Here is a 20,760-nt window from a genome sequence, read left to right as displayed (position 1 = left end):
TCTCCCCTCTCCCATCCACTTACATGCTTTACCAGTCAACATTTGCTTTCATCTTGTCATCCTGTTTGGTTTGTACTCCGTGTTTGCACTAGACCTCCAGGCCACAGCCTTGGCATTACTGCAGTAGTAAAAGGGTGTTTCTAGCGAATCATCCTACATATTCTTGATCGGTCTTTTCTCAAAGAGGATAAGGGCTTTTAGCAGGGTAAATTTCATTTACAGAAGAATAACCTTAATGATTATGTCTGAAGTAAGACTTGGAAAATACAGTGCGTATTATTCACGTTCAGTCCCATCGCTTTTTATTTTGGCCAGGCGAGGTGGCTCACGCCTGTAATCCCTAGCACTTTGGGAGGCCAAAGCAGGTGGATCACCTGAGGTCAGGAGTTTGGGACCAGCCTGGCCATCATGGTGGAATCCCATCTCTACTAAAAATACAAAAATTAGTGGGGTGTGGTGGCACACACTTGTAATCCCACCTACTTCAGAGGCTTGAGGCAGGAGAATCGCTTGAACCCAGGAAGTGGAGGTTGCAGTGAGCCAAGACTACGCCACTGCTCTCCAGTCTGGGCAGGCAAAAGAGCAAAACTCTGTCTCAAAGAAAGAAAGAGACAATACAAGGTAGCAAGGTAAGTGTTGTGGTCAGTAAATAGTCAAAGCTGATGCACTGGCCCCTGCTGACACAGAACAAATGGGCAGGCCATCCAGTGCCCTTGGCCTCTTCTTAATCGGAGGGGACAGGTGAAAGCATATAAATGAAACAGTTACATAGTAGTAAAACACTATGTAGTAAAGTCAAACCGGGCACTGGAACAGAGAGAACCTTGCAGGCCTTCAGAGCAATGTGGGCCTTCCCTGGCCGGGTGCTCATTAAGCAGCGGTCCGCATGATGAGGCCACCGTGGAAGACCTGGGGAAAATGTCTTGGCAGAGAAAGCACATTGTCCCAGCACAGCAGAGACGGCCGGTGGCTGGCACACGTGCACTCCAGCTCAGCCTCCGCAGCCTCCAGCACAGGGCACCTGCTCCCGTGTCTGTCGAGCAAACACATCTTTTTCTAGGAATTCCTTGTTTTTTGCTCTCTTTAATTTGATTTTTCTTAATGTCAGTTGATTTCTTTCAGTTCTAGAATGTCACATGATGTTCCTTTCAAGACTGCTTCTCTTTCACTGCGTAAAAGGCCTAATGAGAGCTTTGCTTCCTTTTGTATCCAGAGTACCTCTGTCTTTAACTGACAGAAACTATTGAACAGTATTGGGACTTTTATTATGTTTTAGTGAAATATTTTATTTATATGGACTATCTCCAGTTATTTCTTTCTTTAGTAAAATAATATAGAAAGATTTGACCTTTTTCCTGTATCCGGTTAGCAAGAAAGATTAATTATAGTTATGAAAATTAGTTTATGTAATAAGCATTTTTTAACTAAAACTAATTTTTGTTTTCATACCTTCGTAATTATATGTATTTATAGTAAAACAAAATAGAAAATAGGGCAGGCGAATAGCTTGAGTCCAGGAGTTAGAGACCAGCATGGGCAATATGGTGAAACCTGGTCTCTCCAAAACAAACAAACAAACAAACAAAAAATTAGCCAAGCACGGTGGCATGCGCCTGTAGTCCTAGCTAGTTGGGAGGCTGAGGCAGGAGGATCGCATCAGCCCCAGAGGTGGAGGCTGCAGTGAGCTGAGATCACGCCACTGTACTCCAGCCTGGGCAGCAGAGCAAGAGCCTGTCTCGAAAGAAAGAAAAAACTAATAATAAGAGAAGATGGTAAGTATGATCTGTAATCCTGCTGTCTCTACTCAAATTCTGTCAAAACATTTCCAGTGTATTTATACAGACTTACAAATACGACTATGCATATTTATATCTACAAAAAATACCCACAACCCAGATTAAGTCTGTGTATCCTCCTCTAGTGTCTGCTTAGAAAATGAGGACGATAGCAGGCTTTCTGCAGGTCTCTCTTGCTCTGGTTTTTCAGTCAACAGTTTGATGTTTAGCATGTTCGGTCATGCTTGGAGAGGCTTTCGGGGCAGAACTGTCACTTCCCCTCTGTTTGGCTTCAGAACATGTCACACCACTTCAACACAAGGCTCTGCCGTGTTTCTCTCACTCAGGATGCAGTGACACAGGGTGCACGCGGGGTGAGATCCGCTGATGTCAAAAGCACAGGACACTGATTCGGGGCGTTAAAGTTCACATTTGATTAAAGCCAAGTTTGTTTTCCTTTTGCAAAGTTGACGTAAAATACGAATAATGACATGTTCTAGTATTTGCTAAATATGCTTTTGAATTGAATAAAAGGTAAGACTTCTAAAATATGTTTTGGTTTTGCATGGTATGCAAATCTGAAAAGTAAAGTGCTTTTTTCTTTTTTTTCTTTTTGAGATCGAGTCTCGCTCTGTTGCCCAGGCTGGAGTGCGGTGGCGCCATCTTGGCTCACTGCAATCGCCGCCTCCCGGGTTCCCGCCATTCTCCTGCCTCAGCCTCCCAAGTAGCTGGGACTACAGGCGCCCGCCACCATGCCCGGCTAATTTTTTGTATTTTTAGTAGAGATGGGGTTTCACCATATTAGCCAGGATTGTCTTTATCTCCTGACCTTGTGATCTGCCCACCTCGGCTTCCCAAGTAAAGTGCTTTTTTTCTCTGTTGTCCTAACACTCTTAAAGGGCTTTTCAAATTTAAGAGAGTTAAGCTGTTTTATAAAAATTCCTCTTATATGAAGTAAAATATTTTGAGTTACTTGATATAATTTACATTGTAAATTTCAAAGGAAAATATTATAGTATTTAACTTTTACTTTTGTAATTCTAAAATTCGTACATGTTCCCTAAATCCTGTGCATCTCTCATAAGAAAAGGAAAATTGATTATCAGAATTCTGTATTCATTTAAAGTTCTCTGAGGTCAGGGACTTGCAGTTACTTCCCTCTTTAATTATTACCTCTTTCGTCCATATGCTTTGAAATGCTGTATACCAGTGTAGTTGATAATGCAAAAACTGTCTACCAGTGTGGGTCAGTGTTTTTACTCCCACATGAGACATATGTGGGTGTTACAGGCAGAATGTTGTTTGACAGAGTGATAAAGGTGTTCCTTCTGCAAACACCGAGGAACCTCTTGTCAATACAGCGGCTTTGTCCTTCCGAGAACACCGAGGAACCTCTTGTCAATACAGCGGCTTTGTACTTCTGAGAACACCGAGGAACCTCTTGTCAATACAGCGGCTTTGTCCTTCCGAGAACACCGAGGAACCTCTTGTCAATACAGCGACTTTGTTGAAAGCACTGAAGGTGCAGGGTGTGTGTGGCTTGGGAGACACAGTTTCTTATTTACCAGGGGTCTGGCATCCGACCCAGTGAGCGTGGGGATGCTTGCCCATGAGCTTCCAGAGCAGATGTACTGGGGACCCCCAGAGCTCTGTGCAGTCGGCACACCCCCGGAAGACCAAAAGTGTCAGGCAGCACAGGCACAGCAGTCATTGCTCCTGGATTTAGGAAAGAACTTTTCTGAAGGAAAACTTTTAGGAGCTTTATCAGGTTGCTTTTCGGTTAGGTACCCTTTCTGTGACATTTTACAGGTTTTTGCTAATTTACCAAACAGCTTTAGTAAGACCTCATTTTCCAGGTAGAATGCTTGGTGAAAAGAGTGTTTTCAACTTCTTTTGACCTAGATGTGATATTCAGGTATTGATGATTTGGAAAATTTGGAGCCTATCCAGATTGCATAAAATGCTAATATTGGGAGATTCATTGTTTGGAAAGCATTCACCAAGGGTGTGTCCAGGTGGCGTTTTGCTCTTTGAAGAGATAGATTAGAGGCAGGTATTAGTCCGTTCTCACGCTGCTGTGAAGATACTACACTAGACTGGGTAATTGATAAACAAAGGAGATTGAATTGACTCACAGTTCTGCATGGCTGGGGAGGCCTCAGGAAACTTGCAATCATGGTGGAAGGGGAAGTAGGCACCTTCGCAAGGCAGCAGGAGAAAGTGTGAGCATGTGAAGGAGGAACCATCATACACTCACCAAACCATCAGAGGAACTGTCACACGCTCATCAAACCATCAGACCTCATGAGAACTCATTATCACAACACGGCAGCAGGAGGTGTGAGCATGTGAAGGAGGAACCATCACACACTCATCAAACCATCAGAGGAACTATCCCACACTCATCAAACCATCAGATCTCAGAAGAACTCATTATCATGACAAGGCAGCAGGAGAAGGTGTGAGCATGTGAAGGAGGAACCATCCCACACTCATCAAACCATCAGACCTCACGAGAACTCATTCATTATCACGAGAACAGCATAGAGGAAACCGCCCCCATGATCCAATCACCTGTCTCCCTCTACACATGGGGATTACAATTCAAGATGAGATTTGGGTGGGGACACAGAGCCAGACCCTCTCAGGAGCTGACTAAAGGATGTACTCTGCAGAAACCAGGAATAGAGAGGGGCTATCCAAGAAGGATCTGTGTTGGAGTCTGTTTTCTAATAGTGTGGACTCTCAGGGTATACACAGGAGACCCATCGTGTTTTATCAGCAGAAACTACCAGCTTGACCTAAAGGAACAGAGACAGGATGAGATGAGAGAAGTCTGTTGGACTCCCAAAATCTTATAGGCAGGGAACAGCTTGATAGAGCTACTGGCTGCCAGCACGTGCTCCCTTTCAGAAAGAGGAAGAATGACCCCAGGGTCAGAATTGACATGGGTAGTGCAGAGGTCACGGAGCTGTCAGCCTAAGGGGTACTGAGACGCAGTTATTCTGTTATTCTCAGCTCTTCAAACCTGACAGAGTTTGCCTTGCTGAATTTCAGACTTGCTTGGGATCAGTGATCTTACATTCCTTCCAGTTTCTCCCATTTGGAATGGAAATATCTATCTATCCTTGTGCCACCACTGTATTTTGGGAGCAGATAGCTTGTTTTCTAGTTTCACAGGTCCACAGGTGGAGAGGAATTTAGGTCCCAGGATGGACCATGGCCAGTGTCTCACACATACCTAATTTAGATGGTTTAAATGATGAGATTTGGGACATTTGAGCAGATGCGGTTTGGATGAGATTTTGGACTTAATGTTGATGCTATAGTAGGCTGAGACATTTGGGATATTGGGATGGGGTAAATGTATTGGGACTGATGTAAATTTGGGGAATGCTAGAGGGTGGACTCCCATGCATGCAGTGATGGTCCCCAAAACATGTGCCCACATGAAATCTGTGAATGGAACCTTACTTGAGAAAAGAGTCTTTGCAGATATGATTAAGATAATGATCTCTAAACGAGACCATCCTGAATTAGAGTAGGCCCTAATTGCAGTGAATGTCCTTGTAATCAAAGGAGTAGGAATATATCAAGGAGAAGGTGAGGTGAAGACAGTGGCAGAAACTGGAATGATTCCGCTACAAGCCAGGGCATGCCAAGGACTGTGAGCAGACCCAGAGCTGGAGAGAGGCAGAACAGCCCACCTCCACCCTCCCCACCCCGCCCCACCCCCGACCAGTGTCCCGGAGGAAACAGCTCTGCCCACACCTTCCAGATGGTGAGAAAATAGAATTCTGTTGCTGTAAGACATCTAGTGATGGCATCTTTAAGAAACCAGCACACCACATAGAGTCATTTTTTACAAAATGCTTCATCCCCTGCTCTTGGCAAGGTAGCGTCAGGAAGGGTGAGATGCTACAGCGTCCCATGGCTACTGTTTGGCTTGTAAGAAACAGTTCAGTTTCCCAATATTCAGGAGTGTTTCCTTTCTGCCTGTTGTTCCTTGAGTGTTGTGGGAGGATGTCTCCTTGTCCTGCTAAGTGTCCTGCTAAGCTCTCACTTTTTAATAGGCAGCTCAGCCTTCTGCATGCTGAACACTTAGTTGAATGTGTAATGGTTCTTCATTTACTCAACATCCAAGTATATGCTTTTGGGAAGGTATTGCGATGGGCCATTCAGCTTAGTACACGCCCCGTGCCGCTGTGTGTGAGCGTGCAGGGATGAATGGCGCGCACCCTCGGGGCCCTGCAGCTCAGTCCTCAGCATCTTCATCTGGACACCCTGTTCCCCTCCCTCCCTCTCCTTTCCCTGCTCTTTCTCTCCATAGAAGTAAAAATTATCTAAAACTTTAAATTACTTCCTCCTCCTCTCCCCACAACCTAGCCCTCAACAAAAGCCAAAAACCTGTCCCTAAATGTTCAAGGTTGTTTAGAGGTTTTTTTTTTTTTTAATAATATATTTTTCTTTAGGAAAAAAATATTTTTCTATAATTTATCTTTATGTTAAGTTTTTAGTTACTGAGCATGGCTAACTCATGAACTCTCATCACTAGTTTTATATAAAGTTGAAATAAAACAAAGTTTTATTTTATATATACAAACCTTATTGCCTCTAATTGTGGAAATAGTGCTGGGGAACAGAGAAGTCATTTGATAGAAAAAGGGCATAGTTCAGAAGTAATTTTGGCTAAAGAGCCCCTTTTTCCGGTTTGCTTATTTGAACTCAGAAAATTCAGAAAAATGAAGAGGTTTCTAAGACTGTTTGGGGAAACAATTTGAAAAATTTCTACGATGAAGCATGTATTCCAGATTTTAAGGTCAGTGGAGATGCTGTGACAGGAAAACTGGTTAATACTGCTTTACTAATACCACAGTCCATCCCCTTTACGTGGCACATATGCCAGGGGTTCCATATATGAACCCTGAGGGTCCAGCGTGGCTGCAAAAACCATCTAGCACTTAGCACCATTATCTTCACGCAGTTTCAGAGTTAAGGTGCCATACACGTTTAAGATGTTTCCTTTTATACTTTTTCTGTATAAATCTCTTATTAGTTATAGCATGAATTATGTGCCAGTTTTTATATTGGCTTAGAAGATACATTTTTGCACAATTCATTTCATTTCTTTTGAAATAATCACTGTCTTGGCTTTAAAAAATTATAGTTAACAAATTTGTTTTAATCTATCAAAAAAGTTACTACTTTTCGTTGCACGGGCTGCTTCAGCAGCCTTTGAGCATTGTTTTGTTTTGAAATGTGTGGGCTTTAAAGTTTTCATTTCATTTTTAATAGAGAATTATATCTATTTATGAGATACAATATAATGTTTTGGTGTATGTATACATTATGGAATGCTGCTTTTATTGTTAATTTCTTGCTTTTCCTAAAGGTTTGTCACTTAAAAATTGCATATATAAATATATGCAGTCATCTCTTGGTACCCATGGGGGATTGGTTCCAGCAGCCTCCATGGATACCAGAACCTATGCATGCCCAAGTCCCACGGTGAGCCCTGCAAAACCTATCCATAGGACAGGTGGACCATCTGTATCTGCGGGGGTCGCCTCCCAGGAATACTGTGTTTTGATGCATGTTTGGTTGCAGATGCAGAGCCCTCAGATACGGAGGGTTGACTTGAGTTGCTAAAAAGAGTCCGTGTCTGAGTGGACTTCCACAGTTCAAGCCTGTGTTGTTTGAGAGTCAGTTGTGAATTAGTTTTTCCTGTTTTGTTAGTTTCTATAATTGAAATCATACTGGATGTTTTCTTTTTGTCTTATTCCTTTTGTTTAACATGGCTGCGTGCAGGAGGTTGTGTTGTCCTCTTCTCGTTTCTTGCAGCTTGTCATTCTCTTGCATGAGCACATTCCAGTGTATCTAGTGTATCCAGTATATCCGCTGTTTCGGGGTTTGGGTTGCTTCCAGTTTTTTTACAGTGGGCAGCAGTGCTGCTATTAACATTCCATGAATGTGTATTCCACACATTGGCACCCTGGTATAAGGTATCTAGGAGAGGCACTACTTGGCTATATCATTTGCCAAATTTACCAGATAATGTTTTAACTGTTCTTCAAAGTGGTTGTACCAGTTTGCCATTCCAACATCAATGTCAAGAGTAGTTCACATTCTCAGCAACACTTAGTATAAGTGAGTTTCTCACTGCAGTTTTAATGATCGTTTCCCAGCTTGATAGTGAGACTAAACAATTATGCCCATATATATTGGCTATTTAGATTTTCTCTTTTGTGAACTTTCTAAGTCTTTTGTCTGGTGTTCTGAGCAGCTTGCAGTTATCTATTTTAGATGCCAAGGCTTTCTCGGCTTATGTTTTGCTGATATCTTTCTCAATCTGTAGTTTGACTTTTTACCCACCCATTGGTGAAATTATGAAAAAACAGTTGTTGATTTTACATGCCAAATATATGAAGTTTTTTTTTATTATCACTTTTTATGTTGTTTAAAAAACCCTTCCCTACTCCAAGGAGATGAAGCTCTCCTTTTACATTATCTTCTAGAAGCTTAACTGTTTTTCCTTTGACCACTATAAGTGTTTTTTGTTTTTTTAAATATATATGGTGTGAAGTACAGTTTTTAAATACCATATTTTTGCAAACCAATTGTCTCAGCACCAGTTATAGAAAAGACTTTTCCCAGTGATCTAGTGCCCCATCTGCCATGTACCAAGCATTTGTATACACATGGGCCTGTTTGGGTTACCTGTTCTGTTCCCTTGGACTGTTTTTGTATTCCCACCAAATAACAAACTGTGTGTGTTAATAGACTTTTATAATGGTTTGACATTTGATAGAACAATTCTGTCCTCATATGCAGGTTTGTTATATAGGCAAACTTGTGTCATGGGGGTTTGTTGTATAGATTATTTCATCACCCAGGTGTTAAGCCTGGTACTCATTAGTTATTTTTGCTGATCCTCTCCCTCCTCCCACCCTCCACCCTCTAATAGGCCCCAGTGTGCATTTTTCTCCTCTGTGTGTTCTCACATTTAGTGTGTTCTCACCATTTAGCTCCTAGTTATAAGTGAGCACATGTGGTATTTGGTTTTTTGTTTCTGCATTAGTTTGCTAAGGATAATGGCCTCTAGCTCCATCCATGTTCCTGCAAAGGACATGAGCTCATTCTTTTTTATGGCTGTATAGTATTCCATGATGTAGATGTACCACATTTTCTTTATCCATTCTATCATTGATGGGCATTTAGGTTATTCCATGTTGGTCAGGCTGGTCTCGAACTCTTGACCTCGTGATCCACCCGCCTCGGCCTCCCAAAGTTCTGGGATTACAAGCGTGAGCCACCGCGCCCAGCCCAATGTTGAGCTTTTTTTCATATGATTGTTGGCCACGTGTTTGTCTTCTTTTGAAAAGTGTCTGTTCGTCCTTTGCCTACTTTTTAGTGGGGTTGTTAGTTTTTTTCTTGTAAATTTGTTTAAGTCCCTTTTAGATGCTGGATATTAAACCTTTGTCAGATGTGTAGTTTGCAAAAAAATTTTCTCCCACTCTGTAGGTTGTCTGTTTACTCTGCTGATAAGTTTCTTTTGATGTGCAGAGATTCTTTAGTTTATTGAGATCTCATGTGTCAATTTTTGCTTTCGTTGCAGTTGCTTTTGGTGTCTTTGTCACGAAATCTTCACCCGTGCCAGTGTCCTGAATGTCACTACCTAGGTTGTCATCCAGGAGTTTTATAGTTTGGGGTTTTGCATTTAAGTCTTTAATTCATCTTAAGTTCATTTTTGTATATGATGTAAAGAAAGGGTCCAGTTTCTCTCTCCTGCAAATGGCCCGCCAGTTATCTCAGCACCATTTATTGAATAGGAAGTCCTTTTCTCATATCTTGTTTTTGTCAGGTTTGTGGAAGATCAGATGGTTGTAAGTATGCAGTCTTATTTCTGGGTTCTCTATTCTGTTCCATTCATCCTTGTGTTCTTTAAGAGTGTTTTGGCTCTTCTCGGCCATGAATATGGTGTATCTCCCAGTATTATTTAAGTCTTCTCTAAAATAAGTCTTCTCAAATTTTGTTAGAGCAGTTCTTAGATACTTGAGATTTTTTAAATGATACTGTAAATATCATTCTTAAAAGAACCATTTCCTCTCTCTTTGCTGATGTAAAGAAATAAACTTAATTTTTATAAAATTATTGACTATCAATTTTGGTAAAAATCCCTATTTTAGTTATTAATTCAGGTGTATTGATTTTTTTCTATATATAATCATATCATCAGTAAATAATGACAGCTTTTTTTTTGTTCCAGTTCTTTGCACCATTTATTTCTTTTCCTTGTTTCTGCAGCAAAGATCTTCAGTATGTTGCTAAAGAAAAGTGATTACAATAAACATTCTTCTTTTGTTCCCATCCTCAAAGGCAAAACTTTCAACAGTGTCATTTAAGTATGCTATAAGTTTGTTTATAGAAGCCTTTTAATACATTGACATTTTTCTGTTCCTATTTTGCTAAAAGTTGTTTTAAATCATGAAAATATTCTAGGAAATATTTTTCTAAATCTATTGAAGATTTTTCATCTTCAAATTTTTCTTCTCTAATGTATTAACATGGCAAATTATATTGATTGACTTTCTAGTGTCATACCAACCTTGTATTTCTAGGGGCAAAACCCCAACATGATCATGGTATATTACTATTTTGTTTATTATTAAATTCCATTTGCTTGTATTTTCTGTGAGATTTTTACATTGATTTACAGGAGTGAAATGGACTTGTAATTTTTATTTTTCATACCATTCTTGTGGAGTTTGGTATCTGGATTATGCTAGTCTCATAAAAACATTTTTTTCTCATTTTCTTTCTCTAAAATAATTTATCTAAAATTGGAATTGTTTATTTCTTGAACATTTACATAAGAAGTCCATGTGGGCCTCAGCTTTTGACTGTGGAAACATTTTTGACACATTTGATTTAGTTATGGGACTATTTAGGTATGGAACTATTCAAGGTTTTAATTTCTTGAGTCAGTTTTGCAAAGTTACAGTTTTCAATTCATAATCAGGTATTTAAATTTTCAGTTTTATTTACAACAGTTTGTTCATATTTTCCTGTTATCCCTGACATATATAGGATCTGTGATATCAACCTTTTTAATTATTCATACTTGTTATTTCTGCCCTTTCCGCTTTCTTTTTTTTCCTGACTACTCTTCCAATAGGTTTGCCAACTTTCATTTCTTATGGAAATACCTACTCTTGTCTTTACGGATTCTTTGTGCTGTGTATTATTTTTCTATTTCATTAGTGTTTTCTCACTTGTCTATTTCCTCCTTGATTAGTGTTCACCTTCTCCCCCCTTTGTGAATATATGTATTGGAGGCTATAAATTTTTCTGTAAGTACTAATTTGGTTACGTTTCAGAAGTTTTCATATGTAGTATTTTTGTATTGTAGTTTCATTTGTAGTATTTTGTTATTGTTAAGTACAGAATATTTTAATTTCGACTGTGATTTCATCTTTGACCCATGCTTATTACAAGCTTATTTCTTATCTTAATTTATAAGCATAGTTGAGAAATTTCTAATACATCTTTGTTCATAGTTTGATTGTATTTTTCTCAGAGGACATACCTTTTTAACTTCAGATCTGTGAAATGTGTTGAGACTTGTTGTAGGGTCCAAAATTTAGTTCATTTTTATAAACATTCTTTGTGTGCTTCAAAACAACTTGGATTCCAAATTGTTGGTCATATGATTTCGTCTGCGTGATAGGTCAAGATTCTTAATCTTGTTTTTTAGTTTCTGTCTACCACTAGGGTCTTTCTCTTTCATAAAAGTTGCTGAAATGTGTCAAAATCTCTCATCAGTATTGTGAATTTGTCTATTTTTCCTTGGAATTCTGTTTAGTATTTTATGTTTTGTGGCTTTGATATTGGATGCATACAAATTTAAATTGTTATCTATTCCTAGTGAATTAAGCAGTTTCTCATTATAAAGTGACTTTCTTTATCTCTACTAAAGCTTTTTGCATTAAATTCTACTTTGTTTTGTGTTAATGTAGCAATGCCAGCTGTCTTTAATTTCTTTAGCATATCTTTTTCCATCTTTTTACTTTCAGCTTCTCTGTATGTTTATTTTTATGTGTCTCTTGTAATTAGCATACATCTTGTATTAGCATGCCATCTTGTAATTAGTTTAATTTTTATCTAACTTTGATAATTTTTGACTAGAGTATTTAGTGCATATGCAATTATTATAATATTGTTTATATTTTTAGTTTAAATCTGCTATTTTATTTTGTGCTTTTAATATTACTTACCTGTTCAATATTTTTCTCCTTTCTTGCCATTTTATTATTTTTTTTGTAATGCAACTTTTTTCTCCAGCAGTTTAGAAGTTATGTAAGTGGTTTCTGTTCTTTTAGTAGTTACTCTAGAAGTTAAAAACCTTCTTAACTTATCAGAGTTAAAAGTCAGTTCCCTTGAGCATTTAACTTAATTTGCTCCCTTCTGGACTTACACCATTTTTGTCACTTATTTTAATTCTAGTTGTTCTTAAACCCCAAAGAAAAGCCTAGTTATTCTTAAACCTAACAATATCACTGATGTTGTTTATACATTCTCTATCATTTTGTTTTATCCACATTTCAGTTTGTAATGTGTTCTTGCATCTTAGACCTTCTATGTAGAATAATTTTCCTTCTGTCAGAAATGTGTTCACTTTTGTGCTTTTGGTGCTGGTCTGTTGGGAACTCTCAATTCTCGCTTGGTCATCCTTCTTGGAAAATAGTTTCATTGGGTATAGAATTCTAGGTGTCACCTTTTTTGGCTTCTGTAACTGCTTTTAAGACTTTACTTCTTTGGGTCCATCCATCTCTTCCAGCTGCTTTTCCATCCTCTCCTCATTGGTGGCATTGTCTGCTCTACCGTACATAATGCTCTACCGTACATAATGTGTTGAGGTACAATGTTTCTTTTTAAACAGTGCTTAGGATTTGTTGGGCTTCTTGACTCCGTAGATTCTTTTATACATTCTAGAAAGTTCGCCATCATCTCTTCAGATGCTGCCCCATCCCCGCCTGTCACGTCCCACTCTGGGACGTGGGGTCAGGGCTTGGTCGATGTCCTCACTGTGTCCCCGCCTGTCACGTCCTGCGCGGGACGTGAGGTCAGGGCTTGGTCGCTGTCCTCGCCGCGCCTTTGTTTCCGCTGCTCTTGCTGCTGCACTTGCCACTTTTTTTGCTTCCACACTTCATTTTGTATCGTCCTCACTGACCTGTCTAACAAGTTACTCATTTTTTGACTGTGTGTAATCAGCTGTTAAACTAATGAATTTCTTAATTTTAATTATTGATATTTCTTAGTTCTAAAAATTCTGGTTGGTTTCTTTATCACATTATTTTATTTTTAAAGTTGCCTATTCCACGCAAACATTCTGAAATTTTTTTATGTATCCATTTGTTTTATAATCTGTATCAGTATTGGATACCTTTGTCAATCTTTTTATGTTGTATCTTGGTCTTCTGGCTCTTGCTTGTGGCGTCTTGTTTTGCTCTGTGTTGTATGGTAGTGTTTGTTGTTATGGTAGGTGTTTTTGGTAATCGTATTTGAAAAACTAATTATAGGACTTATTTGGGAACAGAGATGGAGGTTCATTTCTTAAGACATACACACTTGCTTCTGCCTTGGAGCATCTTCATTCAAGATTTCAAGTCACTGGAAATGTGTTCAGGAAACGGGAACCTGACTTCAGCTCCAGAAGCAGGCTCACTGACCTGCACCTGCTAGCCCTGCCTTCCCTGAGGCGCATCCTTGCCTTTGTAGTTTTACTGAGGTTAGTGTTACCGTTGGATAGAAAACTAAGCTTTTCTGACCTTGAAAAGCTCCTGCTTATCCTCCCTGCGGCCTTTAACCGGCTCCCTTTTGCCTGGTTAGCTTTGTTATTAGTACTTAACACAATCACAACCTGCTTGGTTTTGGGGGATTTGCCTTTTATCTTTGCCATTCCTTTATTCTTAGCCTTTTGGAGACATTTTGTTTTAAGGTGTAGCTCTTAAATTGCATAAATCGGTATTTATTTTATTTATTTTTAAGCTGAAAGTGCTAGCCTTTAATAGGAATATTTCTTCCTTTCACAATCCTGGCATAGGTGTTCAGCCTTGCTTCTGCATTCTTGTGTGTTCATTTATATTTATATGCACACATTCATGTATTCTATGTGGCAGCTGTGTGTGTGTGTGTGTGTGTGTGTACTGTGTATATATTCGTACTGCTATACAGAATATATTTTACTTTAAAATTTTTAAATTATTTGAAAATTGCAAAACTCTCTTAAAATTTGCCACTGCTTGACTTTATCAAATACATATTTAAACCTTGATTTCAAATATCAAAGTCGAGAACCAAACAATAACGTGTGACCCCTCTTAAATATCGTGAGGAGTTTAATCTTCATTTACTCTTTTTTCCTCCTTTGTACTTCCTAGTATTTGATCATTTAATCTGTATCTACAAACCCTAATTTTATAGTTATTTTCTTTTAATATGGAAATCCTATTTTCAACAAGCAACGGTGGCCATCCTTTCAGGTTGGTACCCATGTTTGCTTAACAACATGGAGTCATTAATCTCAGTGCTCACCTTTCCCCCATTCCTGAGTTTGCGATTTTGATTCATTCTCAACCAACCAGAATACTTTTCAAACAGTGTCCTTGGGCTTGCCTGGGGAATGAAACCCCATTTGTCCCCAGGGTTTAGGCCCAGGCCCCTCTGTGTATTTCACAGTGACTTCCCACATGAAAGTCGGAAGAGTCCTGAGTGTGAGGGAAGCCCTGAGGCACTCTGTTTCCCAGTTGCCACAAGACCTGGTCCTAGGGGCTACTGTCAGTCTGAGCAGGAGGCTGGGAGTTGGCTGTGCTGAAGACCGGCCCCTGTGAGCTGCACGTGCAGCTGGGAATGTCTTTTGCTTGCCACTTGCCTCTGGTCTTTCTTTGATTCAACTCATCTTCAAAGCTGGTACTCAGTTCACTCTTCCTAGAACACCACTTTATTGCAAATCTTCAGTCCTCCCACACCCACTCAGAAACATTACAATGGGATTTAGAATTTTGCTTACACCAATTTAAATGACTTTCTGTAATACTTTGCTGTATTTTCTGTGTCTTAGGACCCAAGACAACTTTTGTTTATCCTTACATCTTATGCAATGGATGCAGATCAAATAGCATGCTTCCATGTTTAGGGTGTATCTCTGCCTTTGTTCCAGCAACACAACATATGTGAGCTATGTGTCTGTGCATGCCTGATGCACCGTATGCACACATGTATGATGTGCCTGATGCACCGTATGCACACATGTATGATGTGCCTGGTGCACATCTGCACTCCGAAGCCTTCCCTCAATGCTGCACAGATACGCTCCCCTCCCTGAGCTCCCGCCACTGAACGCAGCACAGATACGCTCCCCTCCCTGAGCTCCCGCCACTGAACGCAGCACAGATAACGCTCCTTGCTCCTCTCCCTGAGCTCTCCACTGTAGCTCAGGCTCTTCCTTTGCCGTAAACCCTCTAACTCTTCAGACCAGTGATCATTTCCTCTCATTGATTACCTGCTCCACTGTAACTCTCCGTCACCTCCTTTTATGTATCCTTCCTAATCCACACAATGACCATGGCACTCGACAGATGGTGTTACTGAGGCTCAGAAAGATCACGTCTGTTATTGGTCTAAGACGGTTTGAAAATTAGGAATCAATTCAGGTAAAACACAGTTGCCTGCTTCCTCCCGGTGGAGCGCTGAAGGCCAGTGGCTGTGGAACTTAGGAGGTTGGACTGGCAGGGGTTCTTGGTGACCTGGCTGCAGGCACTGGAAGGAAAAGGGAACTGGATTACTCCTGGTGTCTGGCTGCAGCGGCAGGTGGCCGTGCCAGTCGTTACGATGGAGAAACTTTCCACGCTGAGGAAGAGTACATGTGCGTGTTTTACTTTGTTTGGCATGTAAGGGAGGAAGTGGGATTGTTAACACCCGTTGTATATCTATTCGTTTCAGGGTGTTTGTGATGAATCTAAGACACAGGAAATAGAACATGTATCAGTCGGAAGCCCAGAGAGAGGTGTAAACTAGGCCTAGACATCTTGAGTCTTGTGTCCACCATGGATCGCACTGGCTGGATTCACCCAGGGAGAATGTTTGGGTGCCAGCCTCTGCCTCCCTTATGTGTCATGAAAAAATTAAAGATTTCACAGAGTGACAAATGTTGGGGAAAATTCAGATCAAATGGCCTCTGTGTCCTTTCAGCTTTATGATTTATAGGAAAAGATTTTAATTTCTTTCGATAAAAATTCTGACGTAAATGACTTCTGTTTCATTTTGCTCAGATTAGAATCCAAAAATAAGTCTGGCAGAGGAACGCATGTGAATTATTTCAGGTAGATTCATTCCCTGAGGGGAATCTTGGGCGATTCTCAGACAAGTTGTGGGACTGGGTTCACCTGGTGGTGATAAATGCTGCAGGTTTAATTAAAACAAATTGGAGCTTAAATATAGCAAACATCGTGGTGCCTAAATAAGATGGCATGGTATATTTTAGGAAAATGCACTTCAAATTTGTTCAGAGTCCAAGTTACCTCCTCAGACACTTTTGTAGCTGTGGAGCGGAAGGAACTGTTTGGATCACAGGGAGCTGTCATTAAGAGAGCTGACATTCCGAGATTTACGAATGCTTTCTTCCTGTAGCGTGCAACAGGTTCGTTATCTTCCTACTCCTAACATTGCTCAACACAGTATTTGTTTAAGATCATTTATTTCATTTTTCATATTGCATAAAAATCATGATTGCCTTTTGCTTCAGGTAACTGTCTGAAGTGACAGATACCTTTTCCACTTACCTGGAATAGGTCTCTTGGTAACAATTTCACAGTTGCTAAATTAGCAACAAAATGAGCTTAAAATATAGCTGGTATTTATTACTTTATAATCCATTTCTATAATTCTTCTCAAAATACTAGGTTTAATATATATTGAGGGGGTGACAAATTATGTTACAGTATAGTACTTTACAGCCGAGTAGGTTTTAAAATTCTATAAAATTAGAACATTACTAAAAATTACATAGAATTCAGCAGTGATAGTTATACTCTGCCAACTTAGTGTTTGAAATCTCAGCATCATGGAGATTTTTAACGTTAAAGAACAGATTGCTGTATTAACAATCAAAATATATGTGAATCACATGCATATAAGCTGTCTGTGTGTAGTATTAAATGCTCCCTATGTGTTATTATATACTCCTTATGTGGTATTAAATACCCCATGTGGTAGTATATGTGCCCTATGTGGTAGTATATGCATCCTATTAGTATGACGTACTCCCTATGTGGTATTGGGTGCATCCTGTGTGGTGTTGTATGCAACCTGTGTGGTATTTATATATATGTGCTCTATGTGGTATTACATATTCCCTGTGTGGTATTAGATGCGTCCTGTGTGGTGGTGTATGCAGCCTGTGTGGTATTTATATATATGTGCTGTATGTGGTATTACATATTCCCTGTGTGGTGTTGTATGCAGCCTGTGTGGTATTTATATATATGTGCTGTATGTGGTATTACATATTCCCTGTGTGGTGTTGTATGCAGCCTGTGTGGTATTTATATATATGTGCTCTATGTGGTATTACATATTCCCTGTGTGGTATTGTATGCAGCCTGTGTGGTATTTATATATATGTGCTGTATGTGGTATTACATATTCCCTGTGTGGTGTTGTATGCAGCCTGTGTGGTATTTATATATATGTGCTGTATGTGGTATTACATATTCCCTGTGTGGTGGTGTATGCAGCCTGTGTGGTATTTATATATATGTGCTGTATGTGGTATTACATATTCCCTGTGTGGTGTTGTATGCAGCCTGTGTGGTATTTATATATATGTGCTGTATGTGGTATTACATATTCCCTGTGTGGTATTAGATGCGTCCTGTGTGGTGTTGTATGCAGCCTGTGTGGTATTATATGTGCTGTATGTGGTATTACATACTCTCTATGTATTGTCTCGGTTGAAGTCGGGTATAGTTTGCTCAGTGATGTTTCGCTAGTAAGCTGTCAGCTTGCGTTCTGCAGTAGTTCTACTTACTTTTTTCATCCTGAAGATGATCTCTCACCTTTTCATGAGTAGCTCCTGCTTTATATAATCTTCCAAGAGCACTTGTATTCAACTTACCATATTTCAGTGCTAATTATTATATTCCGTGAAATAATTTAACATTCCGTGATGCAACAGCTCCGCGTAAGTTTGTAACCGTGGAAATGGTTTCAGGAGCCAGAGGCCCCTCGTGACTGAGGAGCGGCGCCCAGAAGGGCCATCCTGGTCCTTTGGCTTCCACCGCCTGAGCCCCGTGGCAACTGCGAGCTCTTCAGAAATCCGAGCTAACAGCAGAAACCCGTTTGCATTAGAGTAGCTGAGGCAGGCTGACACTGTTCAAAACAGCGTGACACAAATCTGAAGGAACACAGCACACAGATAGAAAGCCACGTTTTCCAAAGTGCAGATATCCGAGCCAAAGAATCAGAGCCATGAAAAGCTTAGTAGGAAGTCGGATCCCCCTTTCAAGCCTTTTTCTCTTCTGTACGGGAAGGCAGTCATTTCTTGGCCACCTTGCCCCTTGCCTGCCTCCTTCCCTCCTAAGTCTTGCTAACATTTTAGCTAAGTGGCCCATGACTTCCACTTTCTTTTTCTGATTCACAGAGAATCTTTCTCCAAAGCCCAAATCAAAGAGGAGTTCATGTAAATGTGTGTTTTCTTTTCCTTCTTCAAGCCTCCCACTCACCCTAAACTCATGTGGAGCAGCCCTGCTATTTAGTAACCATTTGCAGGAATGTCCTTAGCATTTCCTCAGCCTTTTCTGCCTGTCAAACACTCCTCTCAACATTTAACAGGCAGCAGTTCACATACTCTTCAGCACAGCTGATAAAGAAAGGTTTTGTCTCTAGCCCATTTGTTAGTAGGAGGCACTGGAGGCAAACAGGTGGGTAATTTGCAGGCGTCAGCATGGCCAGCCAGCCCTCCTTGCCAGGGAGCTGCAGCCCTCCTGCAACAAGAGGCCAAGTGGGTGCTGTGTCCTGCCTTGAGTGTCATCTTGCAGGGGAGCTTTGGGTCATCTTCACTTAGTGCTTGTGTCTTTGATTAGTTTGGATTTTAGATAGCGAAAGATGGTGAGGTGCTGGTTTAAAAAGCTGTGTAATTGTCAAAGGCTTACTTTCTGACTAGTACATAGAATTTTTAAGATGTAAACTCCATGGTCAGATAAGTCAAAGTATGATTATTTAATGTTCTTTAACTTACATACAGACTTCCTTCATTGACTGTGATTCCTAAAGACTGTTTTATGAGTGTGTACTTATTAATAGTTGAACTATGTGAATTGCCATTTTGCTGGGTCAAAATTGTTTGAATTTGAATAGCAGTTTCACTCTGTGGTGTAAGTACATCCTGTCTGCTTTCTTGACAGGATTAAATTAGACTTATGTGAACATCTTTGAGTTGCTGTATGGGAAGAACTGCACTGCCACCTGCCACATGGGCAGAGTCTACCCCCTAAAGTGATGGGATTTGAACGCATGTTCTGACATGGCCGCTTTGTAGGGTTCCAGGCCTGCAGGGTTCCAGCCTTCTGCGCCACTGCAGTGCCTCCCGGCAAGGTTCTGCAGAATTGTCCCCAATCAGATGACTCGTCATATGTGCTTTAATTGCAGTCTTACTACTCAGACTTAAATTATGAAATTTTAAAAATAACTAAGAAGTCCCGTGCATAGTTAGCAGATACCATTTTATTTGTCGTATCATATCCCATTTGTTTTGTTTTCCAGTTTAGCACCTGAAACCCGGGAAATATCTCATTGGTCATTGTAAAACAAGTGGATAAACCTTAAGGCCCATTTCCCATGTTGATTTGCAGGAGGACCCCGCCTGCTCCCTTCACTCCGTGTGTGTGCCCTGTCCTGTAAGCCTTTGGTGGTTGTCCTTTGCTGAGTGTATGTGGGCACACTCACAACAGTCTGTTTTTCTGTCCCATCTGGTATTACAAACTGTCTTGAAGGACAGAATAGGAGTTACCTGTTTTTCTGTCACCTACAAATACTATTTTGGGTGTAAACATGTTTATTGACTTAAATGTCAGTAAATTCATTTATTTTAAAGTCTAAAATCCAATATTATATATTTCCTTATAAAATGAAAGATAGTGCATATTAAAAAATACGTGTATATGGAACCATGAGCCTGAATGTGTGGCCTGGGTCTGGATCACACTAACCACTGCAGTGGGTTTTATCTGGCAGTTTGGGTGTGAACTGGGACGTGGGTTTGGATCACAGTAACCGCTGCAATGGGTTTTGTTTGGCAGTTTGCGTGTGAACTTGGACATGGGCAAAGCGGTGTATGGATGGATGATGATGAAAGACGAGAACATCCCTGGCACAGTCGTTCGGACCAGCACTATCCCAGAGGAACTTGGGCGCCTGGTGTATTTACTGACAGACAAAACAGGTATTGTTCATGGTCCGTGTTCACCTTTGAATGGATGAAATGACATTTAATAAAAAATAGCATAGCATGTAGATATATGTTTATGTGTGTGTATATATGTGTATGTGTTGGAACAGATCATTGAATCCATATTTAGAATTTTTCAGCCTCTAGAAAACTGTCACACAGCTTAATCTTCTCGTGTACACAGTATCATAAGAATTATCAAAATGTTAAGTTCTTAGAGCTTTAAGTAACATATTTCTGTGTTTTTAATTTTCTACAATCTTACATTTTTTTTAAACTGCCTTATAACACCTCCCTAGTGGCTTATTAAGAGCAAAAATTCCCTGTTTGTTTATTATGGAATGATACTTGTGAGCTATTAGAAGAAAATAGCAGATATGTTAATTTGGTATTTAATACTCACATTCTCCTAAAAAGCTTTACTACAGACTATCCCACTCTAAAGCTCTAGGACCAAAATTCTGTTTGTCCTTATCTAAT

General features: G+C 40.0%; 1 protein-coding gene across 50 annotated transcripts in view; it reads left to right on the top strand.

The window, feature by feature from the left end:
- The window catches only part of ATP9B (ATPase phospholipid transporting 9B (putative)), a 296,871-nt gene that overhangs the window by 180,333 nt on the left and 95,778 nt on the right, over positions 1-20,760 (top strand). For all 50 annotated transcript variants that reach the window (XR_012427204.1, XR_012427206.1, XR_012427202.1 and 47 more), the window contains one exon: positions 20,132-20,274. Coding sequence is in view for 43 of the 50 variants with exons in the window: in XM_065533602.2 (XP_065389674.1) it covers positions 20,132-20,274 (143 nt within the window). In the remaining 7 variants the exon portion in view is untranslated. The remainder of the gene's footprint in view (positions 1-20,131; positions 20,275-20,760) is intronic.

This window comes from Macaca fascicularis, chromosome 18 (genome assembly GCF_037993035.2).
Source record: "Macaca fascicularis isolate 582-1 chromosome 18, T2T-MFA8v1.1".
Taxonomy (NCBI): Eukaryota; Metazoa; Chordata; class Mammalia; order Primates; family Cercopithecidae; genus Macaca; species Macaca fascicularis.
Note: the sequence above shows the minus strand (reverse complement) of the source record. Positions and strands in the feature narration are given on the sequence as shown.